At 61.7% G+C, this 15,596-nt stretch overlaps 1 protein-coding gene across 2 annotated transcripts in view; it reads right to left on the reverse strand.

The window, feature by feature from the left end:
* Positions 1–15,596, reverse strand: part of CCDC85C (coiled-coil domain containing 85C) — a 69,415-nt gene that overhangs the window by 15,836 nt on the left and 37,983 nt on the right. For both annotated transcript variants that reach the window (XM_059686155.1, XM_059686151.1), the window contains exon 2: positions 216–289. In XM_059686155.1, the coding sequence (XP_059542138.1) occupies positions 216–289 (74 nt within the window). The remainder of the gene's footprint in view (positions 1–215; positions 290–15,596) is intronic.

Raw genomic sequence — 15,596 nt, forward strand, 5'->3', positions numbered from 1 at the left:
GTGTGTCACACCATCGCCGGGACAGGCCCTGGGTGGCCCCCGGGAGCTCCGAGTCCCCTTGGGGACCGACGGAAGGACCCCAGAGGCGGTGGAGCATGGGTTAGGCGCCGGCGTCCCAAGGCCGCTTGGGGCAGGAGTGGCCGGCGGTGGGAGGGACCCAGGTAAGCTGGGGCAGGCTGGGCACGGGAGCGGTGGGTGGATGAGTAGGCGCCTACCTGTGTGAGCAGCTTGTCACCCTCCAGCAGCTTCACCTTGGTCTCCAGCTGTCGGACGTAGGTGGCCGAGGGATCTGCAACACACAAGGGGGCACGTGAGCATCTGATTCTGTCTCCAGCGGGAGCACCGTCCGCCCCACGCCCTCAGCAGAAAGAAGGTGAGGGGTTCCCTCGCCAGCTTGTCCTGGCCGCTTCCTTCAGCCTTGGAAATGCTTCGGGCCCCCAAATGTCCGCTCCATGCCCCTGACGGGACCCTCGCGCCCAGGGTCCAGGTGAGCAAACTGAGGCTCCAGAACATGCCAACTCAGCATGTGCTGCCCCGTGCCTGGTGCACAGAATTCTACAGACGGTGTGTGGAGTGGGCACGTAGGGCCGTAACCCTCCGCCTTCCCTGCGCCAGGCCAGCGATACACTCCCCAGCCACACCCCCCGTTTCCGCATGCAGCGCGGGCTGAGAGCCACCCTCCCTCGCCACACTGGCCCCTTGGCAATCATATCAGGAAAGCAGGCAGCATTCCACCCCCCAATGCCCCCCCACCCCGCCCCGCCACCAGGACCCTGGCCCTGCCTCCGCCACCTCGGCCAGAGGAGGAGGTGATGACAGAGTGACTGCAGGCCAGCCCGCGAGGAGGGAGCCCGCCTGGGTGGAGGCCAAGGGCAGCCCAAGGCAGGGGGCTGGGGCTGGGGCAGGGCGAAGGAACTCGGGGCAGGATGGCCAGGGTTCCAGACCATCTCAGCAGGTGCAGGCGCAGGCGCAGAGGGGGGAAAGGCAGGGAGTCAGGTTGAGGCAGACATCAGGGGGCACCTCCCCCGGGTGGTCAGTAGCCCCGGGTAAGGGTCAGTCTGTGTGCCTCTTGCCCACATGAGCACTCGCCAGAGCTCACACGGCCCAAATGCCAGCCTGGACCCATGCACCCCCAAGGCCAGTCACTGCTCCCCGACAGGAGACAGGGTCTTCCCAGGTCACACCACTGGCCCTTTATCGCAGAAGGCATCAGACCTGCGACCCACGCCAGCACCATAATCCCCCACATCACCGCCCCGGGGACGTGGGACCCAGGAAACAGACCCCACTGGGCCTTTAACATTCGTGGGGGTGGGCAAAAGGGGCTTGGGTTCTGTCGGCGGACAAGCTGCACAGTCACACCTGGGGAGCAATGAAGCCTCCGTCCCCTCCCAGCTCATGGCTGGCACTGCCCGGTGGGCCCAGGGCCCCGGTAACCTCACGGATGACATGACTGTCCCCAACTGGTGCCCTGCAGGACTGGACAGCCGCAGCCCTCTCGCCAGAACGCCGTGACCTTCTGCACCGGGGCGTGGCCCAGCCCCCTGAGCTCCTGCCCATCAGTGAGGCCTCCCCAGAGATGAGGCAGCTTCCTGCAGAGCTACCTGTTCGCCCTCAACCTGCCTCTTTGTTCCTAAGCACAGGAGGGGCCTCAGGAGCCCCGCCCGCCAGCCCAGGGCCAGACCCGGAGCATCTGCATTTGTGAAGCATGGGGCCAGCCCTGGGCAGGAATGGAGGAGCCGGCCCCACCCACTCCTTCTGGGGAATGGCAGAACCGACGCCTCCCACTCCACCGCCCAGTCACCTCTCAGGAATTCGGAGCCTTGTAGAGACGGTGCAGAGTGGCTCCCAGCCAGGCCGGCCACACTCAGCTCCAGGGGTGATGCCGGCGACCGCAGCCTATGGGGGTTGAGGGCTCCCCACTCTAGCTTCACCTCACCCCGGCTCTGGGTAGCTCCCTCTGACTGCCGGAGTCAAGGTTCAGAGAGGTCACGTGGCTCGTCCAGAGCACAGTGCAGGGCAGTGCAGAGGTAAGATCCGACCCCAGGCAGTGGTTCCCAAGTCCTCCTCACTGGGACCCCGTGCACAGGGCAGATCCCACCTGCCCGGGCGGCAGACCTGGCTGCAGCTGGAAAAGGCCCTGCTCTCACCTTCTTTGGCCTGTGGTCACTACGGTGCAGGCCCGCAGGCCCCCAGCCTCAGTTGACTCATCGGTCACCCAAAACTGACCAGCAGTTCCCACGTCTCTTCCCACCTTCCACCCCGGCAAACAGGCCTGATGGGAAAGGCCTTCGTGTTCAGGGTGTGCTGGGCACAGGGACGAAACTGGGGTACAGTCTGGGCTCCCCAACCCTATGCGTGCTCGCATGCTGTTCACAGGAGGGCTCCCCGGAACACCAACTGGGAAACAACGGACAAGACAAACTCCAGAGGCACCCCAGCTCTCCCACCCATAACAAGTTAAGACAAGGAGGCCCAGTGGTCTCCCTGGGTGGGTGGTGGGGGAGGGGAGGAGCCACCACACCCCCTGTGACACACGGCGGCCCCTGCATCTGGCAAGGGTCAAGCAGGCATTGTCCGCACTTTCCAGATGAGGAGGCCACGATGAACACACTGCCCCCCTGGCGGGTGGGTGAGCAGAGGGGCCCAGGGCACAGTGTTCCAGCCCCTCCCGTCAGCGCCCGGGGCCACCCCCAAGGCCAGGGCCCAGGGCGGGGCCCCTCCAGCACCACAATGCTGACAGAAGCTCCCAGAAACAAGATGCGGCTCTTGGTCGAGCCTCACTCTGGGGCACTTCACTACTGGCCAGAGCCACAAGCCAGCCGCCCCGCTCCCCGGAGCCCCCACCACAGACGGCCCCGCCAGGCCCAGCGCTGGCCCCAGGAGAGGGACCGCCGGCCCTGTCGGTCACTAACGCCCAGACAGTCCTGCACGGCCACAGAGCCTTCCGAGGGCAGGCGTGCCGCCCACCCAGTCTCGGGGCCATGGGGACGGTTCTGCCTCTTTCTGCCATTCCCATGGGGGGGTGCGTGGCAGGGGCGGGGGGGGGGGGTGTTAAATGATTGCACCTTCACACTGCACAGCCAGCCATTGCCGTCACTTACGTTGCTAACCCAAGGGAGGCAGCAGGGTAGCCGGGAGGGTGCCAGACTGCGGGCTCAGCCAGCCACCCTCTGCCCACTTCTCTCAGATCTGGTCTGGGCGCCCTTCCTGAGGCCCAGCCCCAAGCCTGCCCTTGCCCCGGGTTCACAGGATCCAGGCTGCCTCCTGCAAGTCCCGGATAAGCCCCCCCGCCACACTGGGCCCTGTCCCCCCACACTCAGGAGCGCCTGCATTTCCCTTCCCATCAGACGGTTGGAGCACAGACTGGCATGGAGTCAGCAGACCTACCAACGGGCCTCAGGGTACTCGCTGGGCAGCAGGCGGTGGGACAGGCCGCTGCTCCTGTCTGAGCCAGCAGTGCCCTCAGCCACAGCCCACAGGCGGGCCCAACACCCAGCTCCCAGGACAGCAGGCGAGGAGAAGAGTGGTGACAGACCAGCCCCGGGAGAGGGACACAGGCACTTCCCACAGATGACAACCACCCCCCGCCCCGCCCACTGCCAGCACCCGACCTCAGGGCCCTCAGCCCGGCGCAGGCCAGCTGTCCTCCCTAACAGGCCACACGTGGCACAGACCCGAGGCGACGCCCACGGCCCCCTCCACGGCCCCCCTCCACCTCTCTATGTGGGTGTGCACAGAGAACAAAGCACACTTCAGACCACCGGGTGTGTTGGTTTATGTTTGAATTTTAAAAGGACAACAGGAGAGTCTTAAAACACTTTAAGTCATCGGCAATTCCAGGGACGTCTTATCCTAAAGCGTTAATTCTTTGATGAAGAATGCAGGCGGCGTCACAGGGGCCCAAACTGGAAACGACCGTGTCCAGCAGGAGCGGACTCACACCTGTCACCATCCGGATGGCAATGTGCAAAAACACCGAACGCCAATGAAAGAACTGGACACCAAATCAGCTGCTCCAGCGCTGCTGCAGTTAACAAACCTATGCACCGAAATAAACTCAGGACGGAGACATGGAAATACCGACAGGGCTGCTGTTTCCATGGGGGGGGACAAGCGATTTTCTAATGTATTCATGCCCTTTTTTCTTCATTTCCAAGTAATCTCCTTCAAGAAGAGGGAGAAATCTTTCGTTTATAAAAAGGAGAATGGCCTGGCCGCAGTGCCTCAGAGGCTGAGCCTCTATCTATGAACCAGGAGGTCACGGTTTGATTCCCGGTCAAGGACACATGCCCAGGTTGCAGGCTCCATCCCCAGTGTGATCTGAAACCAAAACCAATATATATATATATATATATATGTGTGTATGTGTGTGTGTATGTGTGTGTGTGTGTGTGTATATATATATATTTTTTTTAAGAACTATAAAAAGGAGAACGGGTTAAATGATTGCACTTTGACATTGCATAGCCAGCCATTGACGTCACTTACGCTGTTAATTCAAGGGAGGCAGTAGGGTAGCCGGGAGGGTGCCAGACTGTGGGCTCGGCCAGCCACCCTCTGCCCGCTTCTCCCAGTTCTGGTCTGGGCGCCCTTCCTGAGGCCCAGCCCCGAGCCTGCCCTTCCCCCGGGTCCACAGGATCCAGGCTGCCTCCTGCAAGTCCCGGATAAGCCTCCCTGCCACACTGGGCCATGTCCCCACACTCAGCTACACGAGGCCAGGAGCCATAGAGCAGGATATCCGGTCACCCACAGCAGGTGCCCTGCAATGGAGAAGAATGAGAGCGGGCTGGACCCTGCGGGGATGGAGGGCAGGGGACCCCGGGAAGGGCTGGACACCCAAGGGTGGGGAGAGCCTCCCCAGCAGCCTCGGGAAACTCATGATCCCACCGGGCGCCTCAGAGCCCCAGCCTCTTGGAGGCGAGCGTGTAATTAAATTAATCCGGGGTTTGCAGTAATGAGGAGGGGAGCCTCGAGGGAGGGAAGCGTCATTTCCCGGCTTCGCTGGGGGTAGGGAAAAGGAGGGGTGACGACAGAAGGGACTCCAGGCTGGGCTGGCCATGGCGTTTCCTCAGACCTTCCCAGCCCCTCCTGGGCCCTGGACCAATTAATTCCAGGGGCTTCAGGATGCAGCTTCCATCTGTGGGGGCGGGGCCGGGGGAGGCCTGGGAGCCCCTCCCCGCTGGCACTGTTCGGGTCCAGCCCAGGAGCCGTGTGCTGAGCCCTGGTGCTGACCCTCAGGACACCGTGCCTCCTGGAGAGCTGCCAGGCCCGGCCCCATCTCCCTCCTGGCCTGGCTCCCTCCCTGGCTGGGCAGTGTCGCCCCAGCCTCTCCTTCAGTCCAAACGGTAAGAGTATGGGGGCCAGAGGCCGCATCTGATCACCCCGTAACCTCCTCCTCACCTAGCTCACTGCTCGGCACATAGTAGGCCCTCAGGAAAAGACTGAGGACCTGGCAGGAATTCATCCCACCAGGCGGGTCAGGCCAGTTTCCCAAAGGAGCCGGCTCTCAATCCCACGCGCTCCCGGCAGCAGCTGTGATGAGAGGAAGGCGCATCCGCCCGTGACCGCGGCTCCCTCTCCAGCTCTGCACTCTGCTGTCTCGCCGACCTCGCCAGGAGCTCGCATCTTAGCCTGGGGTCCACTGGACTCAAGTGCAAGCAGGAGGGACCCCGGGAGCCCAGGTGGGGGCGGGGAGGGGGAAGAAGGGTGGGGGTGGACGGAGGACAGGGTGTCAATCCCTGGGGTCTCAGGGTTACTCGCCTGCCCAAGGGCTGGAGGGTGGAGGCTGCTACCGATGGGAGGGGTGCCGCAGCCCTGCCCACCTGGAGAAGGGCAGGGAAAGCCCGCAGGCAGAGCTGCAGGTGCTGGCAGGTGAGTGAGCGGTGGGCACGGAAGCGGTAAGTGCCCTGAGACGCGGGCAGGTGCCAGCAGTGTCTGCCACAGCTCGGGAGAAAGTGGGATTTCCCTCTCTGCCTGGGAGGAAGTGGAGGCTGGGGGGAGGCTGTCACAGAGACACACAGAGACACACAGAGACACACAGAGACACACAGGGCCTGACTCTCCAGTTGCCTCCCTTCCAGCCGCTTCCCACTGAGCAGAGTCCCCACAGGGTCCTTAGCGGCAGCCCGCCCGCTCCAGCCTTGGGCCTCCTCTCTGGGGCTCAGCCGGGAGATGGCTGACGTGTCCCCGGGGCTGCCTGGCTGATGAATTCCCTCCTCCTTCCACTTCATTAGGAGGGTCAGTGGCGGCGACCAGGCTGCTGGCTCCATCAGACAGAAGCACCCTCATCACGCAGGGCCCCTGCCCTCTCCGCCTCAGGGATGAAGACAGCTCCAAGTGTCTGCTTCCTGGCTTCACTTCTCCCCCCCCCCCCACCCCCCACTCAGGACTGCTGCCCTCGCCTGTAACCCAAGGGCCTGTAAGTGGTCCTTTCTCAAGGGCTCGGAGGATGTTGTAACCCACGGCCCACCAACTCCCAGGACCCTGGTTAGTCCTAAAGGTCACCACTGATTGAATTCCTACAAAGCAGAACCCAGGACTAGAAAGGAGCGTCATCAAGTTCAAGACAGTCCAGGCTACCAGAGGGGGTGAGCTCCCCGTCGCCAGGGGAAAGCAAGCAGAGGCTGAGAGGAAGCAGAGGATGGAGGTTCTGGACGTGGGTGTGAGGAGGACACGGGAAGCTGCTCACCGACCTCGGCGCAGACGCGCTCACTCTGCCTCCCTCTAATCCTCCCCGGGACCCTGCCAGGTAAGCAGAGAAAAAGGATGCTCAGAGAGTGAACAGGTCCAACCTGCCCAACAGAGCCGGCGCCAGCAGGACCGGCGTTACACGTGCTGGTCCGAGGACATGGTCCCTTCTTTGAGGGCCCCTCGGCCCTAATGAAAGAGCAGGAGGAATAACCACATTTGCTGAAGAGCAAGGAGTGGAGGAAAGAGGTGCAGTGCCGCCTAAGGGTGAGGGGAACAGAGAACAAGGATGTGCTGATGGGGAGAAATCAGGGGCTCCTTCCTGAAGGAGGCGGCATCTGAGCCGAGCACTGAAGAGCAAGCAGGATCCTGACAGGCCAACAAGCAAGGCGGGGACGAAAGGCAAGTCCGAGGGCACAGCGTGGGCAAAGGCACGGAGGTGGCACCGTGCCAGGCAGGTTCAGGAACGCCTGACCATTGGCACCTGCCTCCTGGCACACACTGCAGCTCCAGGAGGTGCGGGCTGAATGTGAGACAGGTATTATTTATGGATGAAGGCGAGCGGGCTGAGGGAGGCATATCAGGGGAGCATCAAGTTCCTGTGAGGACACCTCCAGCAGCGGCTGCCCTGAGCCAGGCAGGCTGGGAGGTCCAGGCACGCTGGGCCCTGCCGCTCCCTCCTCCGGCCTGGCCTGCCCTGCCCACCTGGGCTGCCCATGGGGGTCTGCAGGGTGCTATGGGCCAAGGCAGCCGTCTGCAAACTCGGTGCTGACTTCAGTTCCCTGGTGAAAACACAGCCAGGGTCTCACTGATGTCCGACGGGCCAGCAGCCAGCTCTGTCCACAACCCCACCTCCTGGTCCAGAGAGTCAAGATCATGGAAACCTCCATCGCCACTGAGTAATGAGACGGAACAGCCGTCCGTGAGGGAGCCCTACCCTCTCCATCCGGAGCCCACAGAGGACAGAAAATGAAGGGGGGCCGAGAAAAACGAACGACTGCATTAATGAAAACCGATCTCTCCGCGCCGGCCGCTCAGCCTCCCCTCAGAAGGCGCAAGGCTGTCCCCTGGCTGCCACCTGCCCCTCGGTGCGCTGGGTCACTCCAGGGACCCCCCATGTACGCGCCCTGCTCATCCAGGGCTGAGGGGGCGCCTGGCGTGTGATTCTGGGAAAAGCCAGGAGGTGCCCTGTCCACACTGAGATCTCGGGGGGGGGGGGGGGGGAGAAGGGGCGCTGACAGCCAAGAGGAAACCGGGTCCCACTGGCCTCGTTCAGAATGAGCCCGTGGTCAGATGTGCTCATCGAAACTCCACCCCTTCCTCAGTCTGCCCCTGGGGAGGCCTGCAAGCCACAGGGAAACTGTGTCCCCGCTGGAGACCAGGGAGAAGGGGGGGGAAAGGAACTCCTTCCCGGGCCTTCGATTCCCACGCTGGGAATTAACCTGTGCGTGCAGGTGACAGCAATGTGGGTGTCCCCTCCCCACCCGCCCCGATTCCACGGGGAATGGGGACTGCTGGTAGAGGCTGGGGCGCCTGCTCCCCCCAACACACACCCCGCCCCTGCCATGGCAGCACCTGTCTCCTTGGGTCTCTTTTCCCTTGAGACCAACTGAACTGTACTCTAGGGGAGGGGCCTGGGCGTACACACACACACACACACACACACACACACGCTAGCCGCCCTCCCAGGGACTCTAAAGCGCACGCAGCCCGGCCGGCGTGGCTCCGTGGTTGAGCGTCGACCTATGAACCATGAGGTCACAGTTTGATTCCCGGTCAGGGCACAGGCCCAGGTTGTGGGCTTGATCCCCAGTGGGGGGCCTACAGGAGGCGGCCGATCAATGATTCTCTCTCTTCATTGAGGTTTCTATCTCTCTCTCCCTCTCCCTTCTGCTCTGAAATCAATACAAATTTTTTTAAAATAAATAAATAAAAATGAAGGACACAGAGCCGTAAACCCCTGCTGAGCAGTAACTGTTTCAATCCCCCGTCTCCTGGGCTCCATCCTCGAGGGACCCCACTCCTGCCTGGCCCCGACTTTCCTTGGTGGTGTGACCTCCCGGGCAGGCAGGGCTGAAGTCGGGGGGCAGGGGGTGGACAAACATTTATGGAGTCCCAGAATGGATGTGCCAAGCCCCTTAGTAGCAAAAATGGGAGACTGTGCTGGTTTCAGGAGAAAGGGGACTTGGCTTTCATCATTAGCTGTCAACCAAGTCTGCACCACGTGCCCACAGGCCCTCCGTGAGGAGCTGGAGTGGCCAGCATGGGGCCCCCGGTCCAGCAGAGAGGCGGGCACAGTGGGGAGGCACCGGAGGGACAGGACACCAGGGGACACGGCAGCCACGCGGGGAGCACGGAGGTGCGGCAGGTGCAGCTCAGCGTCCCTGCAATTAGGCCGCAGCCAGGACCCGCCTAGTCAGAAATGACACAGACTCGGCGTGGGGACAGCAAGGTGCGCTTCCCCTTTCCCATAAAACCCCCGGCAGGTGGCTGCTGACCAAAGGAGCATCAGCAATGCCGGCTTAAGGATGCCACACCCCACCCTGAGGGCCTGGAGAAGGTGGGGAGGTACAGACTCCCTTCATGCCCTCCTGCCCAGGTCATGTGGCAGAGGAGAAAACCAGTGTCAGCAAGGAGAACAGCAGCAGCCCTGTGCCCACCGCCCCGGCTTGCGAGGAGGCTGTGTGGCTGTGGGGAAATCGGGTCAAGGGTCCCAGCCCTGGCAGCACCCTCCACGCCACCTCGGGCCTTGGTTGCCCCACATGACATCACCAGGGACTTGTTCTCGGCCTGCAGACTCCTGTCCCCCGCAAAGACGCCCACACTTTAACCCCCTCCAAATCTGTGGCACTGCGACCTCCCACAGCGAGAGCCTGCGCTGTGATCCAGGTCACGGAACCCAAGATGGGAGACTGGCCTGGACGATCCGGTGGGTCCAATCCAGGTGCAGATTGTTTAAAGCGGGAGCCCTTCCCAGCTGTGGCCGGTGGAGATGTGACTGGGGGAGGGGGCAGAGACGCACGCTGCTGCCAGCTCTGAAGACGGGAAGGAGCCACTGGCCTGGGAGCAGGTGCCCAGGGGCTGGGAGAGGCAGGAGGACCAGGGAGCGCAGCTCCTCTGACCTCCCGAACTGCAGGATAACGCATGTGCTGTTTAAGCCACTAAGGCTGCGGCCAAAGGAAACGAACACGGGACCTAAACGCTGCCCTGGCCGGTTGCTCAGTGGTTAGAGCGCCGGGTTTGCGTCCGGGTCAAAGGCATGTACCTCAGTTGCAGGTTTGATCCCAAACCCTGATCGGGGCCCGTGGATGAGGCAACCAGTTGATGTCTCTCTCTCGCTGTCTCTCTCGCTCAAAAAAAAAAAAAAAAAATCAATGGAATTAAATGTTGTGGTTGTTATTTCAAATGGCTTGTCTACCCACTTTGAGCCTCAGTTTCATTTAAAAATGAGATTTAAAAAAACCACCAATGTTGGAAGGCTGCTGTGAGGACCAAGAAAGGCAGCCGCTGTGAAAGCCTGGCACTTAGGAGATGCCCCCCCCCCCCCCCCCCGCGGTGTGGTTCCGTAGTTGAGCATCAACCTATGAACCAGGAGGTCACATGCTGGGTTGCAGGCTCGATCCCCAGTGGGGGGCGTGCAGGAGGCAGCCGATCAATGATTCTCTCTCATCATTGATGTTTCTATGTCTCTCTACCTCTTCCTTCCTCTCTGGAATAAAAACAAACACACACACACACACACACACACACACACACACACACACACGCCCCATCCTCTCTGTGCACACGCTCTGACGTGGCCTTGACAGGAAGGAACGGGGAGCTGAGGCTTCCAGGCTGACAACCCAGGGCACACCCGCCTCGGGGCTGAGCCGCGGAGACAGCGACGCTCACCTCCTCTGCGTGACTGCCGCCTGGGCCTGGCTCACCCGGGCCCCCAGCACCTGCCTGCTTTTCTGATCCAGCCAAGACAGGGACCTCACTGCAGACCTTAACAAGTGGGGTGTGAATCCAATTTAGGAATGTCACACGTGGGAAGCAAACATGGTATCGTTTGTAAAGCAAATGCCCCTTCTCGCTTTAAAATTGAGACTTTGGTGGCACTGTGACCACTGAGCCGGCGTGAAGGGGAACAGACCGAGGTGGTTCCATGCACACGGAGGAGAACCCCACTCAACCTTGCGTGTGGAGTCCCTGGGGTAGTGAGGGCCTTGGCACGCATGCAACACGGGCTGGAAGGACCTAGTGATTGACAGCTATCAACCTGTGCTCACTGGCACTGAGCAGAGGGGACAGAGGGAGGAAGCAGGTGACTTACAGGCCGAGACCAAGTCCAGGCTCAGCCTCCCTCCTCCCAGCAAATCGGCCCCCTGTTGAAAGCCCTCAGTATACAGGGCTCAAGTGACAGCCCGAGCCAAATGCAGGCAGAATGGTGGGTCCAGAGAGGAAGAAAGGAACCAGCAAGATAAGAAAGGACCCAAGCCAGCAGGAGCCCAGGCCCCAGGCCCACGTGGAGTCATCTGGGGGTCTGATCTGAATCTTACAAAAACCCGGAGCTGGGGGTCCAGGGGGGAGGCTCAGGGGAGGACAGAGCTCGTCGGGTTGAGACCACCTCCAGCTGCCCCTGCCACACTGGGGAGTGAAGGGTGGGTGGCAGGACTGGGCTTCCACCTGGGTGTGCTGCGGTCCTGCCCCCGGACCCGACCACTCTGAGAAAGCCGGTACCTGCGCGTCCACCGGAGGTCATTGTGGGACGGAGGCTGGCTGGGGTGAGGCCCTCGTATGGCTGGCAGAGAGGAGACCGGCAGAGGCCTTGCCCTGCAGAGCACGTACCTGAGTGTGGAGCCAGCAGACTGGCCACAGGTGCTGGGCAAGAGTGTCCTCAGCAGAGCCCCGCAGTCTCTCAGTGCAGCGAGGATGGGCCAGGCCCTTGCACAAGAGGGTACAGGCCTTGGCACTGACGGAGGCATGGGAGTTTGGGGTGCAGGGCGCTGCCGGCGTTCCCCCATTGCCTGCCTGTCCTGCCACCACTCATGGGCTCAGCTCTCTGAATGCCCCCCAGGCCAGGTTACCTTTCACCCAGTAACTCCAGCTGAACCTGCCCTTTGGACCCAGGGGTCTCCCCACAAGGGAGGGGGTACATGATTTCTGGGACTCAGAGGTCACCTACGCCCTTGGGCCAGGCTTGGGAAACCCTTCACTTCCCACTGTGACATAAGTGGGTGTCTGGCAAAATAGGACTGACAGGCCAGGAGCCCACTGTCCTGCTGGCCAGGCACCTGCTCACCCCAGGCCACTGAGGATGGGCCAGAGGGTATGATTCTCATGGGAGAAGGGCCTAGAGCCAGAGTAGGTGAGGGGAGACCTGGGGTCAGCTGATCTCTCTGCAGGCACAGCTGTGTGACCTCACACTGGTGACTGAACCTCTCTGAGCCTGTGTCCTCATCTGTATGGGAGGATTACAGACCCTGCTCACTGAGCTGCTTAGGGAAGAGGGGGGGGCAGTTCCCGCTGCAGCTCAGGAATTTGGGGGGCAGTTAGCAGTCCTCTCACAGGTCCTCCTAGAGCCTTCACAAGCATATGCACTTGAGCAAGGGACTTCCCCAGGGCCCTCGCTGCTCCAAGTGCAGACCCTGTGGGCAGACCCTGCCTCCCCCTGCCACCCCATGGAGTGGTCCTGCTCTACTCGCTGTGCAGACTGCTCTCCTGCCTACGCTCCCTAGCAGCGCCCTCCCCTCAGGGCCCCCGCCCCCACCTCTCATCTGAAGGTAAAGTGGTTGTCCCCACACACAGAGCTCCTCCATGGTGACTCTGGCCAACCCTCTGCTTCTGGGGAGGCCCTGCCCCTGCCCATCCTGCAGCCACAGGGAGCCCCCCTGAGTGTGCTGGGCCCAGAGCCAGGGACGTCTATGCCAGAGTCTGCACGCCCCTTTGCAGGTCCCTGCAAGGCTGGCAACCTCACCCCCCGATCCTAGCAGCCCGGCCTGGGACCGAGCAGGAACCATTAGCCCTTTCCCGGGGAGCAACCACCACCTCAGGCTCAGGGAGGTGGCTGGTGGAGCTCGTCATCGCAAAGGGCACACGGGCACCTGTGGTGAGGGTGCAGCCGTGTTCCAGGGGCCTGGGCTCTAAGTCCCCGCCCTTCACCCCTGCTGTGCGCCCCTGTGCAGCTCCCTGCCCTCTCTGAGACCCAGTGCAGTCCTCTGTACAATGAGGAAGTTGAGAGCCTCCAAGATGGGCACAGGTGTGTGTGGTGGGCACAGGCGGGCGCAGTGGGCACGGCGGGGGCGGGCTGGTCACTGCAGCACACCACCTCGCCTGCCCACGCAGCTGTGTTTCTTTAAGAAAGAGATGAGCGAGAACAGTCGCGAAGGCCAGGGGGCGGGAGCCAGGATGAGGTCAATGTTTGGTTTCCAACGAGAATAAACAGGCCTGGGCTGTGCAGGGGCAGCGCCCTGTTGGGGCAGCGCCATAGGGAGGTGAGGGCAGGTGGGCGGAAGGAGCCGCCCTGGGCCATCACCCCCTCAGGTGACGGGCTGGCTGGCCCAGGAGCTGCCCCGCAGCCAACCCCTGGTCTCAGAGGGAGGGCAGCAGAGGGCCCGGGAGGGAACCCCGGGGGCTTCGAGGGTTGGAGAAAAGGGGCCGAAAGGTCAGGCTGTCCTAACCTTTCCTTCTAGCATCGGGGTGAACCGGGGATCCAAGGTCACTGGTCCAAGGTCGTAGGCTTGGCCAGGACGAGAGCAGGAGCCTGGCCCCAGGGCCCGCGTGACCCTATAAAGGATTCTCGTCAAACCCCACATGCCTTCTCCCTGGCGCACGGCCAGCCGTGTATCCCGGGCAAAGTGACAATGTCAACAAGAACCAGGGTCACAGCCCCAATGGATAAAATAAGAAGCCTTACGTCCACACTGATAAAGAAACAAAACATGTCCACCCGGCCGCCGGGGGAGGGGAGGGTGTCAGAGGACAGAGGGAGTTCAAGTCCCCGTTCCCACGGCCGGGTGGGCGGAACCGTGGCGACCGGGGCCTGGTGAGGACAGCTCACCTGCAGAGTCTCAGCGCGCCTCCCGCAGCCACTCCTGCATCACGGAGCTGAGCTGTAACCTCTCGGCGGGAGCCTGTGGGGAACTCGTAAACCAGCCGAGCCGCGTTTGCTCCCAAGACCCGCGGACACCAGGCGCCTCGCGACGGCAAGTGTCACCCACACAGCCTGTCCTCTGGGCGGCTCCCGCCACCGTGGGGCCACGCCAGGCAGGGCAACGTGTGGCTGGTCCGCACTCTTCCCAAGTTTCGACGAAACCACAAAGGAAGGTGGGCCGGCAGCGCCGAGTGAAAGAAGGCTACAGAGAGGGTACAGTGCCCCCCCCCCGACCCCCACAACTGGATCCTGGGCCAGAAAGTCTCGTCTCTAAATCTCCATGGCTGGACAAGCTTGGGGTTGGTGTCCACGCTCCTGAGGTTGACCACCGTCCCATCACCATGTAAGTGACAGTCAGAGGACAGAGGAAGTTAGAAAGAATTTAGGGTGAAGGGGCGCGTTAGCTCCAACTTCTCTCACATGGTTCAGGAGAAACCACAGTCTGCACACGGAGAAAGAGTGAGCAAGCAATGAAGCAAAAACGACTGGCAACTCTGGGAGAAAACCACAGGAGTCCTCACACTGTTCTGGCCACGTTTCTTCAGCTCAAAATTGGAGGAGGAGGAGGAGGAGGAGGAGGAGGAGGAGGAGGAGGAGGAGGAGGAGGAGGAGGAGGAGGAGAAAAACAGGAAGAAGGATGAGGAGGAGGAGGAGGTGAAGAAGAAGGAGAAGGAAAAGAAGAAGAGGAGGAGGAGGAGGAGGAGGAAGAGGAGGAGGAGGAGGAGGAGGAGGAGGAGGAGGAGCCACCGGGCTGGTGTGGTTCAGTAGTTGAGCATCAACCTATGAGCCAGGAGGTCACGGTTCAATCAGGGAACACGCCCCCAGTAGGGGGCGTGCAGGAGGCAGCAGATGGTTGTCTCTCATCATTGTTGTTTCTATCCCTCTCCCTCTCCCTCTCTCTGAAATCAATAAAAACATATTTGGGGGGAGAAAAATGAAGAAAACCCCCTTCATCATCATTTCCAAAAACTGGTGGGAGGCAATGGACCTGTTATCTGATCCTCACAGCAACCCCTGGAGAGAGATGCCATTCTTTCCATTTACAAGTGGGGAAACTGAGGCCCAGGTAGACCGGTGACCCACCGAAGATCACGAAGCAGGACGCGGTGCTGCTGGGATGGGAGCCCAAGGCCCATGCACGCGCTTGCCCAGCAGAGCACGCAGTCCCGGGGCTGCCCGCCCACTACCTCCCAGCCTGGGGGCCGCTCCGGCCGCCTGAGAGATGCTGGGCCCTCAGCCGCTGCCTGACTCGCTCTGTGGCCCCAGACAGATGCGACAGTGCCTCTCCCTGCCTGTGCTGAGCTCCCCCACCTGCAAGGACCCCCACAGCCTGCAGGACATGAAGCCAGCTGCAAGCAAGGGGCTCTTTGCGGAGTGGAGACAGGGCCTGGTGGAGACACTGGTCCAGAGAAGGGCTGCAGGGGCCATCAGGGCTCCCTCCCGCCCGCCCCAATGACATGCCACGGAGCTGCCTCCAACGGCCCCATCAAATGAACTTAATTCGCTCCCCCGTCGGGATGCCTGAGGCGGAGGCGAGCTAAAGCGTTCTCCGTGCTGACAAGCGAGCAGGTGCGTCCTCATCCTCTCACATCCACGGATACTTAAGAATAATGGCGTCTTAGTCCACCTCCTTCCAAACACAACACGTCAAGAAGATGAAACATCACAGGAGAAAATGCATTTCCAGTTCAGTCTGAGGGGGAAACCATCCCTGAGCCCCCTTGAGGCATCTGTGTCAGTATTAGAGCAACCCGGGCAACCTGCATGG

Source organism: Myotis daubentonii, chromosome 1 (assembly GCF_963259705.1).
Source record: "Myotis daubentonii chromosome 1, mMyoDau2.1, whole genome shotgun sequence".
In the NCBI taxonomy this organism is placed as follows: domain Eukaryota; kingdom Metazoa; phylum Chordata; class Mammalia; order Chiroptera; family Vespertilionidae; genus Myotis; species Myotis daubentonii.